The 22,528-nt window shown below is 28.3% G+C and overlaps 1 protein-coding gene across 10 annotated transcripts in view; it reads left to right on the plus strand.

Annotated features, from left to right (window-relative positions):
* The window catches only part of LOC111636733 (protein Gawky-like), a 273,290-nt gene that overhangs the window by 172,953 nt on the left and 77,809 nt on the right, over positions 1–22,528 (plus strand). For 9 of the 10 annotated variants that reach the window (XM_023382051.1, XM_023382053.1, XM_023382045.1 and 6 more), the window contains 4 exons: positions 6,310–6,536; positions 8,841–9,222; positions 11,916–12,574; positions 22,391–22,465. In XM_023382051.1, the coding sequence (XP_023237819.1) occupies positions 6,310–6,536; positions 8,841–9,222; positions 11,916–12,574; positions 22,391–22,465 (1,343 nt within the window). The remainder of the gene's footprint in view (positions 1–6,309; positions 6,537–8,840; positions 9,223–11,915; positions 12,575–22,390; positions 22,466–22,528) is intronic. The other variant, XM_023382047.1, reaches the window with a different exon arrangement.

Raw genomic sequence — 22,528 nt, forward strand, 5'->3', positions numbered from 1 at the left:
AATCCAACATCTTTCTATTTTACTTTCAAATTTTAAAGATTTCTCTTAATGAGATGATAATATTTTAATTATTCTTGTATGTATTTTTCTTGTGTTTTCTCATCTGTCTATGCAAAGACTTACATAGGAGTGAAAGTAATTTATATATATATAATGTAATTGGTTTTTAGTAAGATAGTAAATAGATGTGGTTCTGATCATTACGACTTTATATGTACATAATCATCACAAAGAACTTTTTAAAATACTTTATTTATTGGAGTTAGAACAACTTTGTTCAGAAAATCTGCAGCTTGTATTCTTTTTTATTGAACATTGTTTGAAATATATGTTGCCATACATTACATTTTCTTTTCATATTCAAGAAACTTTTTTGAATATTAGAAATCAAGAAAATATGCAACAAAAGTTATTTGTTAAATTTACTTAAAATTTTAAAACTTACTTGACTTTTTATTTATTATGAGAGAATTTTATTTGGATTTATCCTATTGTCAATTTATTTATTTATTAATGTATTTTCCATTTTAAAACAAGAAAAACACAATAATTTTTGCATGAGTTGGAATTCAACTACTGTTTGTTCAACATTACTAATTTTTGTTTTGTTATGTTTATTTTAGAGGTTTTGTTTACTTTAGGATGAATACAGGAAATCCTTGTTAATTCAAACTTGGATAGATCAAAATCTTGTTAGTTCGCAACTGTACTTTTGTCTCGGCCTTGGATATAGAGATTTACATGTTAATGAATTTGGTTAGTTTGAAATACTAGGTTGTTCAATAAGTTTTGTTGTTCGATAAGAGATGGTGCTAGTAGGTTTGTGGCTTTATTTCTCTAAAAATGGTACTACTTTTTTATGAACATGTGTGAAGTTTCATGTAGATCTGTCAATTCATTTGTATATTTACAGCTGTTCAAAGTTGACATGTCACTGTATTTTTTTACAATGGAAAAAATTGAATATCATACAGTGATAAAATTCTTATTTTTGGAAAGGTGTAGTACCAAAACAAATTCATGAATGATTGTTAAAAGTGTATAAGGACTCTTCACCTTCAATTAGAACATTAGAAAGATGGGTTGCTGAATTCAAATATGGTCGTACAAGTCTTGAAGACAATCCACGTGAAGGACATCCAAAAAGTGCATCAACACCAGAAATCCTAGCAAAAATACAACATATAGTTTTGGAAGATTGTCAATTAATCGAGAGAGATTTAGTAGAAGCCCTAGGGATCTCATTAGGCTGTGTGAGCAATATTTTGGCTGAAGTTTTGGGTTACAGAAAGCTGTGTGCACAATAGGTGCTGCATTTGCTAACAAAACAAAAACACATTCAAATTCATCTTTCTCAGCAATATTTGAAGCATTTTAGAAATGATAAAAATTGATTTTGTTCGTTGTTTCATCACTATGAATGAGACTTGGGTCTACCACCATGATCCTGAATCAAAACAAGAGGCTAAGGAGTGGTGTGAACCTGGTAATTTGGCTCTGAAGTGAGTTAGGGTAAAGAAATTGGCCAAGAAGGTGTTAGCATCCGTTTTTTGGCTGCAAAAAGAATTTTGTTTGTGGATTACTTCCAAACTGGTAAAACAATAAACTCAGATTATTATTATTGTAATTTTTTGGACCAGCTGGATGTAAAAATTTGTGAGAAAAAAATCTGGTTTATAGAAGAAGAAAACCATTTTTCATCAGGACAATGCACCTTCTCACATAGCTCAAAAAACCATTGCGAAAATCAGTGAATTAAAGTACAAATTGTTGCAACATCCACCCTATTTGCAAGATTTAGCTCCCTCTGACTTCTGGTTGTTCTCACATCTCAAAAAATTAATGCGTTGGAAACAATTTTCATCGAACAAAGAGGTAATAGCAGTTGTGGAAGCGTATTTCGACAGTCTTCCGGATTCTCACCTCGGATGGAATCCATAAATTAGATCATCACTGGAACAAGTGTATTGAAGTTCAGGGAGATTATATTGAATAATAAAATGTATTTCAAACCATAAAATCATGTTTTTCTTATTGAACGACAAAACGTATTGAACAACCTGGTATGGCTACTTCAAAATTTGTATACCGTGATGTGTTTAAGTTAACTTGTTCATTTAGATCAGAAATGTCCAACCCGTGATCCACTTAATATTTTTATGTGGCCCACTGCACCCTAAATTTTTTAGGTACATTTTTATTTATTTTGGTAAAGTATGTTCTAGAAATTATTCCCATTTCACTGGATACACTTTTGTCATAATGTCGTAATTGCTACTAGAAAACTGTTATGCATGTGTGGTTGTACATACTGTTGCGAACGATTCTTTTTGTGCATGAAAAATATCAAAGCTGCTGAAAGAAATAGGTTGAGTGATTTCCCATTTAACTAACATTCTTACAATTAAGACTAGTATCATAAAAGCAGATGTTGACAATATTACAAAAAGAAGGCAATGACAAAAATCTCATTGAATTTATTTTTATTTTGTGTGAGTACAATTTCTTTACTGTCAATAAATAACACAGTATTTTTGTAATTATATATATTTGTTATTAAAATTTGATGATTACATTTTGAACTTTACAAAAAAAAGAAAAAACATTTATATAAAGTACCTTTGTGGCCTGCTGAATATATGTAAATTTCTAATTTGGCCCATTAGGAAAAAAGGTTGGACAACCCTGTTTTAGAGCAAAGTGCCTTCAAACTATAAGAGAACAATAAACCAAAAACAACTCTGATCTGGTTAATACAGCTTTGCTTTTACAATAATACATTTTCGGCTGTCACCTTACATATGAATATCTCTTTTCCTATCTTTTCTCATAATATATGGCTTGGTTTTGGGATTGCAAGATTGGGCTACAAGTAGAAAATTGAGATATTTGTAGAGCTCTAGGCAGAGCACCTGCTAGAGTTTATTCTGCCTGGGAAAGACATGCATTTGACAACGCTTATCTCCCTGTATAAATTCAAAAAAATTTTGTTTTGAAATGCCATACCTTGCTCTGTCAATCAGTATTTAACTTGCACTGTGTTATATAAATAAAAACTTTAAAATATTTAAAAAAAACACTATGCCTGAGAAGTTTGTGTAAATTTATGAAAATTTCCCACCATGGGCAAATGCCCTATTTGCCCATATGGTAGTGCCAGTCCTGGCTCTAGGCTACTGCTTTTTGGGCCACTTTAAAAAATAATTTGGACTATATTTCTGCTTTACTTTTTATAAAACCTATCTGGAAACCTGTGCAGTTCTCATTATACATGTGCTGTTTACCTGCAATTTATTTCTGGATTTAAATTATTTCTTACAATGGGAGAACAATTTGGTTATATACAGTAATGTTGTTTAATTAATAAACATAGTGACAAATTATTGCAAAAATTCTAAAGATGCAGCAAGCTTCACCCCCCACTATACTTATTTATATTATTATTAATTAACAAAAATAGTGTTCTGTATACATAATCATATACCGTTTGTTTAATAAATCTCATCAGTTAAATGGCATTTGACATATAATACAGAAATATGTAAATCTCAGATAATTCAAAACTTGATAATTTTAAATTGCGATTTTTTCATCCCTTGAGTTTCAAACTAACAAGGATTTTCTGTACTTCACACTCCAAACTGGAAAAACAAAAAAATTAACTTTGCTTCCTGTTAGTAGTTCGTCTTTCTTGAAGATACGAGTAGTCATGTAACATTGTGAAAGGGAAAATAATAACAATAACTTGGAGACAAGCCAAAAAGTTAGCAGAAAATTATTTTATTTAGATATGAAATAATGTTCACATAGATTTTAAAACTAGAGTTGTTGCCTGCAGAGAACATGTAAAACATACAGAACATTCCAATTTTCAACTCTGACTTGGTAAAAGTTGTTCGTTTTTTTTTCAACGTTGAAGTGGCGCTGTTGTCAATGCTGACTCAACACACACAGCACTCAACAGATATATTGAGTGTTGAGTGCAGATATGTTGACTGCTACTTTCCAATGAATTGTGGGTAATTGATGTGACATTTGAATGGAATCCATCTTGCTGAGAATGGAATTATGGGAACTAAGCGCTTTGTACTCAAAGTTGGAACATTATTGATGACGTTAATTATTGGTTTCAACACAACACTCATGTTGAAAATTGGAATGTCCCAATAGATAGCCATAAGAATGTCTAAATGAATCATTATAGTAATAGGTTTAAATTAGTGATGTAATGAATATTCGGTTACTATTCGGCCGAATACCGAATATTTAATCACTATTCGGCCGAATACCTAAAAACAGGAGTAATAAATAACAAAAATACAGTAAATTAATTATTTTGTTACTTAGATTTAATGTTATCGAGTTAGTGTTGTTTGTTTATATTTATTTATAACTTGAAACATGCACAAAATAAAAAAGAAAATAATATTAGTCACTAGTATTCACAATTTATAATTACAAAGATCAGCACACGTACACACCTATTCGTTCGAGAATCGTCGCACATCTGAGGGTCTGACCCTGCCTATCCTTCTTTTTAAGCGCTCGTCTTTGCTCTTCCCTTTCTCTTACCTCTATCGCTCTAATCCATGTATGCCTGTGCATACATCATAATACGCGCTCACAATACTTTCGATTCGTCACTTTTCCATTGTAGAGTTCCCATTTTACAATTACGTGGCTCAGCCTGATGATAACAGAGAAAAGAGACAGATAGGACGTAGATATAAGTCACAGTTATGATTTCACAGATTCGAGACAGCTCGATAGCCCGAACGGCCCAGGCTTTTGCCTGTGCACGCTAAGTGACTTTTATTACAAGCATTTAGCTTTACAAAGTCTATGACAACAATTGTTTGGCATTGACGGCCGCGAATTTCGCGCCAATAAGCTGCCTCGACTTGTTCGATTATGTTATCAACTCAATTTCATATTTATTTTCACATTTTCACTTCTTGGTCCTTCTGTGTTCTTTTTTCTGTTATTTACAAGTGTAGGTCATTTGATATCATCATTTATCACATACTTCCATGACACTCTTGTCTGTTGGCTACAACTGCCAAGAATTAATGCGATTGGCGAAGCGTAGTGACAGCGGGCCAATAGAGAGCAGGATCCTTGCCATAATGCGGTTTGCGCGCCAATTTTCGTACGTGCGTTAATCAAGCCGAATAGTTTGGCCGAATATACTATTCGTTACAACACTAGTTTAAATAGATGATCATAAAGTGGTAAAAATGAATAAAGGATTGCTAGCACTGCTAGGTTAAACTATGGATTGTTTTTGATGTATTAATTAGAGCATTGCTTTGATGTATATACAGTTTATATTAATATTTACTAATTATTTTGAAATTTTGAATTACCTTAACCAATGGATTGTGACTTTATTAATACATCTATTGCATATAATAACCATTTATTGTTTATTATTATTATGTTGAAAATGTCATGCCAAGTGCTGTGCCAGACTAAAGTCAAAGCATAGTTACCCAAACAAGTGTAACATAAGTTGTGTTTATTGCTGTGTGTGTCAACATCTAGAAACTGCCTGACAATGTGACACGTGTTCAATATGGCAGCTTTGTGGTGCCATGTGTTCGTTTATTAAGGTTTAATGTTTCTAGACTTTTGTGTAGTGTATGTGGTATAACACCAGTAGAAGATAGGACAATGGATTCAATAAATATCTTATCCATTCTCCACAGCTGCCTTATTTCTTGAGTGAGTGGAGTGTACTTGTTAATTTTTTTTTCAGTGTGAGCAATTTTTGTGTTTATTTTTTTATGTTTAATTTAAATTAAAAATTAAACATATTTTTAATTTTTCCTGCATACATAGCATTTTTCTAACCATTGTTTTCTTTTGGTTTGTTCCAAGAAGTCAAATCTACCCCTCTTATGGATCTTGTGATAGTTTGTCAGAGGGTTTGGTTTTGGAAAAGGATCAAATTTTGCAATACATACATATATATAGCTTAGTGTTAACTGCATATATCTATTTTCCATTTTTAGAAAAAGTTTTATGGTTCTGTTTGTGTTAACTAACCATTGTTTAATGAAAATTTGATTTTAGATATTATTTTTTTACTCACCATAACTAAATGTAAATTAAAAATATTTATATTGTAATTTTTTCTTGATATTTTAAGTTTTTTTTGTGTGTGAAGTTTTTATTAATTCTTTAGTGGCAACAAATGATTGAAAACTTAAAATAATTTTAAATTTATGTTAATATTTATTTATTTTTCCTGGAATTGGTATAAAAGAATGAATTATATATATATTCATTATTATTTTTTATATGTAGGTTTATCACCACCTAAATGCCATGGAACTTGGGCACAAGCAGCTGGAAAAGGATTAAATCAGCAGGTGCAAAGCAGTCATAATGACAGTTGTGATAATAGTAATAATGAGTCACAGAATGAACAAGGTTCACATATAGTAATAAATAATGGATCAAATAAAGTTAGAACAGAAGAAATAAATGAAATTAAAATTGCTGCTGCATTCAGTGATGGTTGGGGTCAAATGGTAATTTATTAATTTTTATTTAAGTTTTTAGTTTTTAAGATGATAGAATTATTTTTGATTTAATTGTTGATATATTATTTGGTAAATAGAACATATAGAAAATTGACTTCACAAATTTTGAAAATGATAGGTTGCTATGATTAAATGTGTGTAATAATTTAATTAAAATTCCTTTTTCCTTTTTTGAAAATGTGTTCAGATGGAAAAAGTATTACAGATGGATATTGAGCTTTTTTTAATGTTCAGCATATTTTGAGAATATAGGAATGTGCTAAAGTTTTCTGAATTTAACTGATATAGTTTAACAACTGATTAGTCAAACTTCTAAAGAATTTTTCTAGTCTGTAGGTACTGTGATATACAGTTGTTTATAAGATGCTTGAAGATGATGATGAGTTTGTTGTCATGCAGTTATATCACTGGTCTATAGTCATATATTTTTGTTTATAGCCTTGTACAAATGATGAAAAATTAGTAAATGCTATTGTTATTAATTATAGATTTAGCATTGGAGTTGATAGTAATGTTTTGTTTCCAAGTGATATCATGAACTCTACTAAAGTTAGTTTTAATATAATTAGAACTTACATAATAGAGTATTAATTATAGGTAACATGATTAATTTCTGTTTTGACTTGTTTTGAGGCTTTGTTGTGCTGATGTTGAAATGCTTGAAACCATTTTTAGCAGGAAACAGTTTGTGGCATGTCTTACTATAAAGAATGTTTCCATCTGATTTAAATGTGTAGGATACAAACTCCTGTGTACACAATAAATTCAGTAATTCAAACTTAATTTTGCTGTTTACCCATAATATTGGCTGAACCAAACTTGATAACAGAATATTTTCTATGCGTGCTCCATAGGCAAAAGTTGACTACTTTACTCAAAAGAAATTCTCTTATATTTAATTAAACATTATATTCATATAATTATTTCAAAGATTTAAATTTAAAGTATTATATAATATTTNAAAACGATAAAACAAACTTTTAAATTAAAAAAAAGTTCGTTTTATCTTTTTTACTTTGTTAAAATTTAATAAAACATAATAATATTGATTATTAGTAGTCTATAGATCTGTTTAGTGTAGTATGACTATACTATTGTATTATATATATTGTAGGTACTATAAAGTAGCGTAACTAGAACTAATATTAGCGGGTCCGAATCAGTACGTGCAAATCCATATTCATCCCTGTACATGTAGATGTAGTCATTAGTGCTGCTAATAACTCTTAGATATTGTATATACATGTACAGTACTTACTGTACATAAGTGCGTTTTTCTTATTTAAATATTTTCCTGTATTTTTTTTCAAATTCGTTTATTTACAAAGATTATGAGGTTCCGGGTTCCTTAGGGCCCTTTCTGAATACGCTACGAATACTACTATACATAATATTTACAATAATGTTATTGAATTAATTCAAAGGATGTTGAGAATTGAAAAGTGAGAGATCAGCTTGTATAGCCTGGTACAAAGCCATGAACCCCCATGCTAGCTAGCATTATGGGCTAGTGTTGTGTCTGTGATGGAGTGGCATGTGTTCTGCTGGAGCATAGTTGGACCATTTAAAGTGGAATCTGTCTTCGTGGGTTATCATTGTACATTGCTGTTGACTATCTCTACTCTTTTTATGCTCCATGTATTTCCTGGAAGAGAACAGTTGTTTCAATAAGACAATGCCATTCTGCTTTATTATTGGTAAGAGTCAGATGATTGAAGAAGCATTTTAATATTTTCCCCTCATATAGGATTTGAGCCCAATTGAGCAACTACCTTTAGGACACTGCAGATCACTCTTATTGATTTGGTCAGTAAGAATGGTCTCCAAGGGACATAATAGAATTATATAAAATATACAAGAACTCGTTTGATTATTAATGCCAAACAAACTTAGATTATTAATCAGGCTAGATAGAACAAGGCTAATTTAATCATTAGACATAACAGTTTATCATTAGTACCTAACCACCTATCTTTAGCCAAAATATTAAAAATTAATAAAGAGCAATTTACTATTTTTATTTGTTTTTTATTTACTGTAATAATCTGCTAATAAAGCATTGCAATAATTTAAACTGTAATTTTCTGATTTGTGATTTCAAGTTTATTTTGAACTTATGATAAATAAATTTTTAGATTTTAATTTAAATGTTCAAGTTATTAATTTTAAATAGTATGATTAATATATATTATATATATAAATTAAGCACTTCAATGTTTAAATATATAATTTTGTTAATCTATATAAGCTATCTTTCTGTATAAAATATGAAATATGTTAATATTATTTTAGGGTATTAATCAGGATACTACTTGGGATGTTCCCCAATCACCACAAACAAGTCCTAAAGATACTAGTAATTCAATGTGGCGTGCTCCGGCAAATACAGGAACTGAAATATGGGAAAGCAATATTCGCCATCGTAGTAAAACCCCTGCATCAAATACTTCTAACACTCATCCATGGGGTCACACACCTTCAACGCACATTGGTGGTACATGGGGTGAAGATGAAGATAATAGTAATATGTGGACTGGTGTTCCACAAAGTACTAACTGGAATGAAGAAACTGTGAGACATAACATTTGGCCAGGTAGCACACATCATACTGAAAATAACAACAACAACAATCAAAATAATAAAAATTGGGGAAATCAAAATACATCCTCATGGGGTATGTAGTTTTTTATATATATATATATCTTAGTATATAATTACATTTGCATTTATATTTATTTCACAAATCCTATAAATGTGTTTATATATTTATGGGATTTGTAATTTTAAAAGATATATATTTTTTAAAGTTAAATTGCTAATATGATTTTTAGATATATTAACTTACAAAATAATGCTATTTACAAAATGTCAATAAGATACAAAATCCTTTAGTAAGAAGCATATTTGAAGCATGCAATGCCATAATCTTGTAAATGCTAAAACAGAAACTTTTCAGGAGAGGTAAAAAACATTTATTCTAATGAATGAATTCATTTCAGTTTTACAATAAAATGGTGAAAAACTCACTGGAAATCAAATTCTCTGGAATATCAAAATGATGTAAATATAAGCCATAACGTTTAAGTGCCAAAAGTTGCATGACTTGAACTCTGGCACTTTAAACATTATACCTTCACATAAATTTATCTTCAAAATACAGCCACTTACACTGCCAATATCACTACAATATTCTTTTCTGGCAGAAAACATTGCATTTAGAATCAATTCTTCAATAAAATGTATTTAGAAAAAAATGGCATTTACAATGTTATGGCGTTGCATGCTTAATTTGATATTTGTAAACTTTACTAAAATTCGAAAAAATTTATCAATATTCTCAATAGTATATTTTATAGTAGTAGTATTATACAATATATAAAGTAGGGCTTATTGTGCACAACCAATACATTCCAAGACCCTTTACATAAGCAGAAATTTGTGTTACATAGCAAACCTCTTTACTTAGGTATTAGGTATTTTCTATACTAACATGTGTGACACAAATTTTTATGTAAATAAGGCAAATAAATACTATATTAACAATGAATATAAAAAATAAGTGAGATACTGTAAATCATAAGAACTTCAAAAATTATGTAAGTAACTTTTTTTCTTTTTCTCTCCTTCAAAATTAACACTTTCCACTTGTTTATCAGATCTACCAGATTTATTATCCTTGGAGCCACTTAACTGAAATAGTTAGCATATATCTGAAACCATCTTTTCAGTGTTCTGTTGTATTTAAAATTAAAAATGCATTATGAATAATAACTACCCAATCATAACATAAAATGTTTTTAACATTCCACACTTGCACACATTATTAGAATTATTTGTGTTTAGAAACATAACATGAATTCATAGCATCAACTACTATAAATTATCAGTTTTGATGAGCTTTATGTTAATAGTAGTATTTCTAAATAAAATTCAGAATGTAAAAGTTCAAAAACATTTACTAATTTAAGATTTCCTCTTTTGGTTATTTATATAAAGGGCCATTGAAAAACAATGCTAAGAACTTATTACTCAAACACCATTAAATTCATTGAAATGATTAGTGTTGAAATGTTCAAAAGTTTGTGGAGTGTTATCTTACTTTAGTAGATTTTTGATGTGTGCTCCATTTATTGCCAAGCAGACAGAAAAGTACTATTCAATCACATGAAAAGTTTACTCAATAATTTATAGAATTACCATTGCAATGGCTGCTGCAATTTTGTTAGGTACTAATATCCCGAATATTTTCACCATATCCAATGTACTTGTTGTATCCTCATAAAAAAAAAGTCCATTGTGGTAAGTTCTGGATTTATGAAAGACTAGGGATTGATCCTTTGGCTTCCCATAAATCCATTAACATATCTCAATGGATTTTGTTTACTAGTTATTTTTATAAATAATTTTATTCATTTCGATTTGTCATATTGTACAATATTTTTAAATGGTATGCAATGTTCAACTAGTATACAGTATAACTGTAAGCATCTCATGTAACTACAAGAAAAGTAATGAATGAATCACAATAGAAAAGTAAATACACTTGGTAAATCCCTCTCTCAGTTCCATTGCTACTGTTCAAACATGTGCAGTTCCCCCCTACAAGATGGTAGATGCTTTTGTCATTTTTGTCCCCAATTTAAAATTATTATTATTTCTTTAATGCTTCTCAGAATGCAAAAATAGCAATTGACAGTGGGAACACTGACATACTCAAGATATACACATACTGAGAATGAAGATATTTTTATTCAATGTATTTTTTTTATTACTTGTGCATATCTTGCTTCAATCATTCAACCAGTCAAACATTTTCAAAGATTCCTTGCAAGTAAGGATTCTCAAAATGCTCATAACATTATTTTTGATGTCCTTGAAAACATTGGAAATAATTATTAAAATTTGTTTCATGCATATATTCAATTGATATATAATTTGCTTTTAGCTATATTATCTGCTAACATAACAGGAGAAACTTCTCTAAATTATAATAAACACTGATTTACATAGTAAACATAATTTTTAATACTTTTAAGTGTTATTCATTCTTATATTTAAAAAAACCAAATTTTTTAATATAATATATATATATTTAAAAATAAATTTTTTTTAATTGGAGTTTACAAGTAAACATTTTAAAAATATTAAAACTAATGTATTAAATACTGAAAATAAACATTTTGTGTAAATTTGATGCTAAAAATTAATGTATTTTATTAATATTCAAAATTCTTAGGAGAATTAAGATTTATAAAATTCGTATAGTAAATATAAATAAAATAAGCATATAGTAATGATAGAAATAAAATCTATCAAAAATGTTTAGTAATCTAGTGGAAAAAGACATTAAAATATATTTATTTATAGAGGGAAATGGACCTGATAATGGCACTTCAGTATGGGCTTCTACAGCAACTAAAACTCCTAATATTGGAACATGGTCTCCAGTTACGACTCCAAAAAAAGATATTCAACCATCTGGATGGGAAGAACCATCACCTCCCACATCACGCCGTCCATTACCAAATTATGATGATGGCACTTCTCTCTGGGGGAATCCTAAATCTCAAGGAAGAGTATCTCATTGGAAGGATATGCCAGCAGCCAAACCAATTATGAACAATAATGTAAATCAAGGTCCTATGCCTTCAGGAAGTATGTTGCCTTCTGGAGCTGGTAATGGTCCTGTAATGGCACCAGCTGGACCTGGAATGATAAGAATTCCTCCTGCTTCAACAGTAAATAAAGCAGATGTTGGTATTGCAGTTTGGGGTAAACCCCCATTAAATCGAGGGGCTAGTTGGTCTGATATGCCTCCACATAGAGATTCTCCAGGTATAAACAATTGGGAAGATTCTCATACTCCACCATTAATGAAAAACATTCCAGGAACACCTACTACTCCTGGTGGAGCATTTAGTGGTGGTTGGAATGATCAACATGCCTTCTGGGGTGCTAAACCTAAAGGATCCACTCCAAATTGGGGTGATGGTCAAATAGATACAAGTACTTGGTCAGCAAAACAGGTGATTTTTTTTTTTCTTTATTGATTTTGATCATGTTAGCATATTAGACTTTGTTGTTCTAAAATAATTTTAATAATAAGGTTGACATTAAAAAAGATTTTGAAGTTAATGTTTCCTCTTTATTGCTGAAACAGTTAAATTCTTATTTAGTTTCCATTTGTTATAATCCAGTTTTAATTGTATATTGTTTTTAACAGTAAAAGAAACTACCAAATAATTTTGTCTTTAGTTGTATCAATGTATTAGAAAATGCTTCTAAATAAAAGCAAGTTGATAAACTTAAGTATTATATATAAATATAAATCATAAATCATACAAATTATGCAGAATTAATATTAATAAATTTTGAGCTATTTTATAGATATTACAGAAGACAATTACATATATACATACATATATATAATTATATGTATGTAACAAAATGCAAAATAGTTACTATATCAAATTAATAAATATGATTAGCTATAAATAAGAAATGCTAAGTTGAGATACCATTTATTTAATTTTAAATTATTTTATTTATTTAGAACAAAATAATAATCTTTATTTAATCATCATTTTTTATTTTAGCTTGGAATAAGTTTTCTTATCCATTTTTGTTTTACTTTTCAATCAGTCACTAAGTTTGAGAAGAATTTAAGATACTCATGTATATAGATATTTTATTTAAAAAAATATATATTTACATATATATTTGATCCTTTGCCATTATTAGGCTGCAGTTTTCAAATTGCATATCTATACATTCCCATTATCATCAGTCTGTTCTTCCTTAATCTTGAGAATGGCATTAGATAAATGATAATTGAGACCAGATATGGAAAGCTTAGTGACCAGAAGCCCCAATTAACTATATACAAACTTCTGGTCTGGGACAGAAGTGATGTGATTTTGTAAATTAAAATATGGTTAAAAGTTGCGGCCTGACATTGTCACAATGCCAGGCTGCAACTTTTAACCATATTAAAGTAATTGCTAGGTATGATCAGAATTTGCAAGTTATTTAAATGGTCATTGTATTTCAGTTATTCAAAGTGATTTTATTTTAATTTGCTAGAATTAACTTCCAGTTAATATATCAGAAGATATTTTTGTTAATTATATTTAATTTAGTTAGTTTAGAATTATCAGTATTTAAATTTATATCTGATTGTTATTTTAAATATAAACATGCTATATTTACATNGTTTTTTGTTATACAAAATGCTTTTTTAATTTAAACGTTATCAAAGTCATTTTACATATAAAATGGCTGTACAAGTAAGAAGTATACACCACACCTGGAAAATAAATAAATAAAAATATATTTATGTTTAGCCTCGAAAATCATGTTTGTTTTGCCTTTCAGTTACTCCTAAATTTATAATGTATTATAAATGATAACTTAAAAAAACAAATTTATATAAATAGTTTTTACTCCCTTCTAAATTTTGGAGTAATTCTTAAAAACATAATCTGAAATTTTTTAAAAATTATTTAAAAGAATTCTTGTATGTTAACCTTCTTATTAAATACTTATTATTACTATCTGTTAAGAAATTATAAGATCATATTTTATTAGTTTTCTCAAAACTAACAATGTTTAATCATCAATTGTTATTCTCAACCAAGTAAATAGAATAAATAATCACATTCGAATTAGTTAAACAATCTTAACCTATTGTATTCACTAGTTTTACAAAAGTCAAAATTTCATTGTTATTAATTGAAACCATCATGAAAATTAACATTGATAAACATTGAGAAGTAACTTATTTGCTGATTAATATAGTTAATACATTTTTGTATCACTTCAAATAGCCTGTTTGGTGTTGATTCAATCATTTTTTTTCAGTAAATCATTATCAATATTATCCCATTGGTACATAATTTCATATTCAAGTTCTTGAACACTTGAAAATTGGAAATTGTTTGCATATAGCTTCTAACTTAGTCTCCCAAAGGATTTCAATGGAATTTAAGTCAGGATTTCTTGATGGCCAAGGTAAATCATTCTCTTTGCATTAAGCCAGTATTGAGTTGACTTTGAGTTATGGCAGGGGATATTGTCTTGTTGGTAGTAACATTTTCTTTCTCTAAAATGTGTTCTAAATGGGAGCAAATGTTTTTCCAATAACAACTGATATTTTTTAGATTTTAATTTAATGATAACTTTAAGAACAAGTTTAGCATCATAACAGAATGCTTTCCAAACCATGACAGTGCCTCCACCCATTTGTCTATAAAAATTTCCATGGGTGCTTTGTACAAATCACACCAATATGCATTATTCACAGCTGGGTCATCAAGATTGAACTTTTTTTCATCTGAAAACACATGTTCCACTCTTTGTTTCGGAATATATAGTTTTTGGACCATTCTAATCTTGCTTGTTACTTACTTTTAGTTTTATGTAACTTGCATTCTTGTTTATCCATAATGTTGTTCCAAACACATGTGAAACTTTTGCCCCAATTTCGTGTAAAATCTCTCTTGTGGACATGTTATCGAGTTGCCTGACCAAAAAACATTGTAATTTCATGCAGTGTTTTTTGTTGTTTTTTTAACCAAATCTCTTGTTTTGTTCATAATAATCTTTTTCCCCAAAGCATACTGAATTACTGTTCTGGACTTAGTAATGAGACCAGCTATGGCTCTTTCTGAGTAATCAGCACCAGCATAATAATTTTTCAGATTTTTTTCTTCTCCTATTTCATTTCCTCCTGGCATGATGTTTAATCACTATCATTCAAAAATAAACTTAAGAAAGCTGTTAAAATACCATTAGAATTAGTCATGTAACATCAAAGAAAACAGGCAATCATGTGGGTGATAGAAATTTTTTTTAAAGGAAGGGATTAGACCATTTTCTCATGGTGGTCTCATAATTAACAGTGAAAATTTAACTTTGTGAATCTAATAACTAAAATGTGTTAAGATTGATGAACTAATTGTTCAAAATGTGATTATTGAATTTACTTTGTTGAGAATAATAATTGAACATTAAGCATTGTCAGTTTTGAGAAAAGTAAAAAAAAAAAAATGTAGTAATCTTATATTTCTTAAGACTATGCATTTCCATTCAGTTTCTAGATAAAAGGTTTAAGTTTATGCTTAATTCTTGGAGAATTTTGGACAAAGTGAAAATCTGAATGAATATTGCATAATATAATTTCCAGGAATTTTGTTTATTTTTCAAATTGAACTGACATTTAAATATGTTGAACTTTATTGTTAGCAAAATGTTTACCACTAATAGGAATGGTAAATTTTTGAAGTTATAGTGAGATTCATGCATGAGTTACAAATGTATGACACTTAAATTTCAAAAGAACCTATAATAATTATATATTTTTTTAAAATAAATAATGCACAAAGTAAGATAAACAATTTACTGTTATATATGTTACATTATGAAACTAATAATATTCATTTTGGTTTAAGTGATTATATCTTTTACTGTTCTCATATTTCAAAACAGCAGTGAAAACTGAATTTACTGAATTGAATGTTTAATGATAAACAAATTTTCTGAATTTATTTTTGATTTTGCAGTTAAATGTGTGTGAACTAACTCTAAAATTAATGTTATAACATAGGAAAAATTGTTTTTTGTTATACAAAATGCTTTTTTAATTTAAACGTTATCAAAGTCATTTTACATATAAAATGGCTGTACAAGTAAGAAGTATACACCACACCTGGAAAATAAATAAATAAAAATATATTTATATATTTAGAATTAAAAAATATAATCTTAAGAGAGATTTAGAATACTGAATATTAAAGTTAATAGATGCTTGATTTTTTAAAACTNAAATTTCAAAAGAACCTATAATAATTATATATTTTTTTAAAATAAATAATGCACAAAGTAAGATAAACAATTTACTGTTATATATGTTACATTATCAAACTAATAATATTCATTTTGGTTTAAGTGATTATATCTTTTACTGTTCTCATATTTCAAAACAGCAGTGAAAACTGAATTTACTGAATTGAATGTTTAATGATAAACAAATTTTGAATTTATTTTTGATTTTGCAGTTAAATGTGTGTGAACTAACTCTAAAATTAATGTTATAACATAGGAAAAATTGTTTTTTGTTATACAAAATGCTTTTTTAATTTAAACGTTATCAAAGTCATTTTACATATAAAATGGCTGTACAAGTAAGAAGTATACACCACACCTGGAAAATAAATAAATAAAAATATATTTATATATTTAGAATTAAAAAATATAATCTTAAGAGAGATTTAGAATACTGAATATTAAAGTTAATAGATGCTTGATTTTTTAAAACTATATTTATTAGATACTTTATAAAATAAAGTTTTAATTATAGTTTTGGAATATGTTTTTTTTTCTTTTTAATTATTACTGATTAAATAAATGACTGATTTTGTAATGATGAAATTCTTATAATAAACTGTTGTTTTTTTGTTTTTTTTTTTTAAGTTTGAGTTTAAACAGTTTAAAATAGAATTCTGTTAAAAGTCTAGTTTTGTTAAGATTATAAGACACAACAAATCTATATACATACTATTAAACTTTTCATTTAGAGAATTGCTGGACAATGCTTTGTGGTTTGAAGGCCAGCCATATGCAACTTAAACAACTTTTTATATTGCCTGTTATTTACATACAATGAATATGCTGTTATAATGCCCTAAGAAGAATTATAAAATTGTTTTTTGCAATATATTAAATTATTAAGCATTCTGAATCTGCAGTCATCATTATGAACATATAGAAAAGAATTAAGCTTAAAAGCAGTATTAAAAATTTCAACAATAAAATAATCATACAATTTGTTGTTTATTTATAATGTAAATAGTGAGTAGAAAGATGGTATATATGATTATTTAAATATTTTGGAATAATTAATATCTATAATTTATTAAGTTATTATATTGTTTTTCAGAAATGCATTATTTTAGCTATAAAATTTCTTTTCATTATTGTAGAAACTGTATAACTGTATTCATGATTGTTACTTTATTCCAAATTGTTTTTTTCTCTCTTGTTTCCCAGTATTTTGAAGTTTAATCTTATAGAAATTTTTTTATAATTTAAAGTTAAATAGTTTTGATTTTACAATGATATTGATTTTAATTTTTTTTTAAATGTTTTTGATTTTAATAAATGAATGAATATATACACATACATTCACACTAAATTTACATTTTTAATATAAAAATAATTACTTTTCATGCATATACAGTAAAACCCCAATTATTTGGATTGCCCATTCAATTTTTAGATAATCAATGTTAAAATTAAGAAGGCATATATGTATCTGTAGTGTATATGCATGAAAGTAATTATTTTTCTAAATGTAGAAAATAAACTATGTTAATTTGTAGGTTACCACATTTAATATTTTATTTTTACATAATTGTGTACATATTACATAACAGGGCATTAAGATAGGGAAAAAATGACTTATTTTAAGCAAAAATCCAAATATCTGGATACTCCACATGCCAAGACAGCCTGATGTCCACAGTTATTTCGGATAATTGGGAGTTTTGCTGTACAGGATATTTTCCTCAAATCTCTGTAATTTTAAAGTGTTCTGTAAAATCCATTAATTCAGGTATGTGAATAAAATTTGCCAGAGAATGTCGATTAGTACTCCAAGTTTCATGTTAATACTGCTTGAAATGGCTGCAGCTGCTACATGGTATCAATCTGGACTTCTGTTACCATACAGTCTAGATTACTGGATTGATCCAGACACATTTCTTGGCTTTCTGATCATCCTGCATTACTCATTTTGAACTTCTTTCTTTGTGGACTACAGAATACCATACATTAGAACCCTGCATGCAAGAATGACATATGCCATTAACATTGTGACTCCTGATAAGCTAACCTGACATCAGTCAAAATCAAGTAGAGTGGATATTGTAAGTGCCAAATTGAGAGTACATGTGGAATTGTATTGATTTAATGTAGTAAGTAATTTTTTCAGATGCATTTTCTATTACAATTGTCTACAGTACTGTGCTCAAGTTTCTTTTCTCAAAGTTAATTCACAAAACTGGAGAAGTTTAAGAATAATACACTATAGTTTATAATTACTCTATTTTCATCAATGGAAGTTAATGGCTAAGGTCTGATTTTCATTGTATAGAATAAGAGAAATATTGATGGAAAATAAAGGTTTATTGTTACTTTAACAATAATAACTTAATTTTTCAAGCCAAATGGTATGGAATGCCATTCCACTAAACCTATATAAATAATCCATAAACCCAAATTTTAAAGTAGTGCCAAATGATATGTCATATTATCGAGCTACAGATGGCAGCCTAATTGCCTACCTCTAGTCAAATTACTTCATACCTAATTATTAAATTTATTATAATCAGGTAATACAGCAGATCATTTGATATTCCATTATATTTTTTGTTTCCATTGGCTGAAAGTTTGTATTAGATATCCTTCTATTCTAGTGTGTAATTTGTTTATTTAATGAACAGATCAGATGGTTAAAGTAGACATTACTATTTACAGAAAATGGTGTGTTTACACAAAAATGTATTATATAGTGTAAAATGGAAAGATTCTAGGTGTGTAGGGTCCCCATAATTTAGTCACCTGATAATGAAACTCAATAGAGGAATAATGTAACAGATGTCTAAAAACAGTTACATATGTATTGTTTGTTAACTTAAAAAAATTTTTTTTACAAGACTGTTACTGTGATAGTGTAATAATCAATTTCATAATACAGTGGAACCTCAGTATACGACCTTAATCCGTTCCCGATGTTTGGACTTACACCGAATTGGACGTATACCAAACCAATCTTTCCCATAAGAAGTAATGTAAAAATGATTACTCCGTTCTCGTGTAAAAAAAAAAAAATGGCTGGCTTTAAACACCTTGCTTTCCTGGCTAGTTCTTGCTTGATTTTTCGTGAAATCAGCGTGTATCTTTTTAGCTTTCTCGCAAATAATTGCTTCCGATACGCTGTCTCCAGCACTGTTTTTCAGTTATCCAAAGCAAAAGCAATTTTTCGATATGTTCTAATGTCTTCAATCTGTGTTTAGAAGTTGATTTAACCCCTTTCGCAGCATTAGCAGATTTAATAATGTCTTTATTTTTCGCGATTGTCCATATCGTCGTTCTCAGAATACGGTAGGCAACAGTTAAAATCAAGAACACGCGTGCCCCCTTCGTATTTCTCAACAATCTCTTTCATCAGTTCCATTGTAATTCTAGTCATTTTTTTAGTTTTCTGTCGCTTTTCATTGCCTTTTTGCGATTCGTGATTAATAAAAGTAATAATATTTTACTTACGAATTAAAATCAGAAGAAATTTAACAAAGTTATAAATCGTTGCATCGCGAACGTCTAGTCTGGTCTAGTACACCAATAGTGCTACTTGTTCATTGATGGCGCGTATAATTGAATTATGTCGTATACTGAAGAAAAGTCGTATACCTAGCAAAATTTGTTTCATCCAAACAGGACGTATTCCGAATTGGACGTATTCTAAAGCAGACGTATACCGAGGTATCACTGTACTTATTTACAGAAGTTCTAGCTTTCTGTGCATAGAATCATTGCTTTTATAATATCAAATCTGTATTAATTTCTCTGCAAGCATTTTTGTAGCATCATCTCCGTTACTTTTTCATAGCCTTGGACAATCCTGTTTTATAGTTTATTCATATTAGTTATCTTTATTGTGTACACTTAGTCTTCTTTATGGAGCCTCATAAAAAGAAATCAAGGGAATTGGTGGCCATGTAATTAATCCATCTCAACCAATTCAATGATTCAAGAAATTGCCAAGTATGGAAAAAACTGAGTTAACAAAAACTGTTTTTCAGTATCTGCTAATATTTTCTCTCTATTATTTATCAGGTGAGAAAAATTATGGACATCATGTACTTGTGACAATGTTTAGATGGGGGTGAAAAATTGAATTGATCACACAATTGTGTGGTGGCACTGGTAGTCTGCGAATGAGATAGTGATAAAAATGGTAAACAATTGAAAGAGTTCGGTGTTATTTTAGATATAGTGTGCAATATTCCTTCAAAAATCAGATTTTTTTTAATTTTATTATGAAAACATTGTAGAATTGCTCCACAAATGGTCCACAACATTTAAGAACTGTTCAAAACCATCTCTGGGTACAATTATGAACTTAATACATAAATTTGAAGAAACTGGTTTTGTCTTTGATACCTATAAGGAAAATGTTAGTCACTGCAAGGACAGGAGTTTGAGATCTATCACAAGGTCCCAGAGTCAATTGATGACCTTCAAAACAGCCATTGTTAATGCTTTTGATAGACTCCATATCAATATTTTGCCAGAGGTCATTGATAACTATTTCATGCATTTTTATCATGTCATTGCATCTGGAGGCAGTCAGTTTGAAAACCATATCAATTGATTGCCTTTTTATTTCAAGTACACACTTGAGAAGTTTTACCTTTGTATCTGTTGATGTTCTCTTTAAATTTTTTGTCCATCTAAACATTGTCATCTGGTATATTGATTGTGAGAAAAGAACGTTGTAAAATATAAAGATTTTAAAGTATTATTGTGAAAACTTTTTTGTTAATGAAAAAAGAGCAGTTTAGTTGTAGATAAAATTTTGCATTTCCTATCATTAATTAAACAAATCAAAACAAAAACTGATTTGGTGATTCTCTCAAAATTATCAATTGAGAATTATTCAAAATGTAGTTAAATGCATGATCCACTAAATAAAGTAAAAGCTGTCTTTTGGCATTAAATAACTTTGTGAATTTATTTTATTTCATAATTAGTTATTTAATGTATTTAGTGAATTAGTTTAGTTAAATTTAGTGAATTATTTTGACATTGAAGGGTATATTTTTATCTACTTGAAGTGCATGAATGTTTTAGGAATTATGGTTTTGAACAGTCAATTCTTAAAGTGTTATTTATTAGGAATTATGGTTTTGAACAGTCAATTCTTAAAGTGTTATTTATTGATTAAAAGATATAGTCAATTTATTCTTGATACATCTTCACTTTTCAGATTTTGCCAGTTTGTAATGTTTGTATTATACAATGAATATCAGAATTCAGCCTAACTTATAATTCTAAAAATAATTAGTATAATTAATGTGGAATAATATATTATTTTTAATATTACTTAACTTGTGTTAACTATATTTGGTAGTTTCTATTGCTGGGCATCAATATATAAAAGAATGAAACAATTCAAAATTTTACAACAAAATATATAATTTTCCTATGTCTGATTTTAATTTAGTTGAAATGACCAAAGTTTTAACAATTATTTTTTCCTTTGCTTGATTAAAATTATTAGCTTAATATTTGAATAATAATACATAGTTAGGGATTTTAGAATCAATGAAAGATGGTTTGTTTTTTTTAATAAATTTTGTTGAAAATTAAAAACAAGCCAGATTTCGTAAATGTTTAATATTACTGTATTATACAATTATTTTGAAAAAATCATTTCTTAAATTATTAGAAAATTTATATCCAAATCTATTAAATACAAACTTTAATTTTGTTTAAATGCATGTTTAAATAACTATTCTGAAATATTTTCCCCCTCTGGAATGAGTATTTAGCTTGTTTTATTTCTGTGTGTATATATATGTATATATATTTTTTTTATTTGTATTTTGCATGAATTTATATTAATTACTTTTGGCATGGGCAATAATTTGTATTGAAGAAGAAGAGGCGGGACACAGATCTAAAAAAAATTTTTAATTATTATAACAATAATTTAATAGTTTCATTAAAATTTAAATTTTTGAAGTGAAATCTAAATATTATTTATATCACTTTTCTGTTAGGGTGGCAAACCACTTAGTAAAGATCTTATCTGTGCAAGTAAGCAGTTCCGCCTCCTCACGGAAATGGGTTTCAAGGTAATAAAACACACATTAATCTTACATGCTATGATTGCATGGCTTTTCATAGTTTTCTGCTAA

Source organism: Centruroides sculpturatus, unplaced genomic scaffold, assembly GCF_000671375.1.
Source record: "Centruroides sculpturatus isolate CEXI.00-Female unplaced genomic scaffold, Cexi_2.0 scaffold1083, whole genome shotgun sequence".
In the NCBI taxonomy this organism is placed as follows: domain Eukaryota; kingdom Metazoa; phylum Arthropoda; class Arachnida; order Scorpiones; family Buthidae; genus Centruroides; species Centruroides sculpturatus.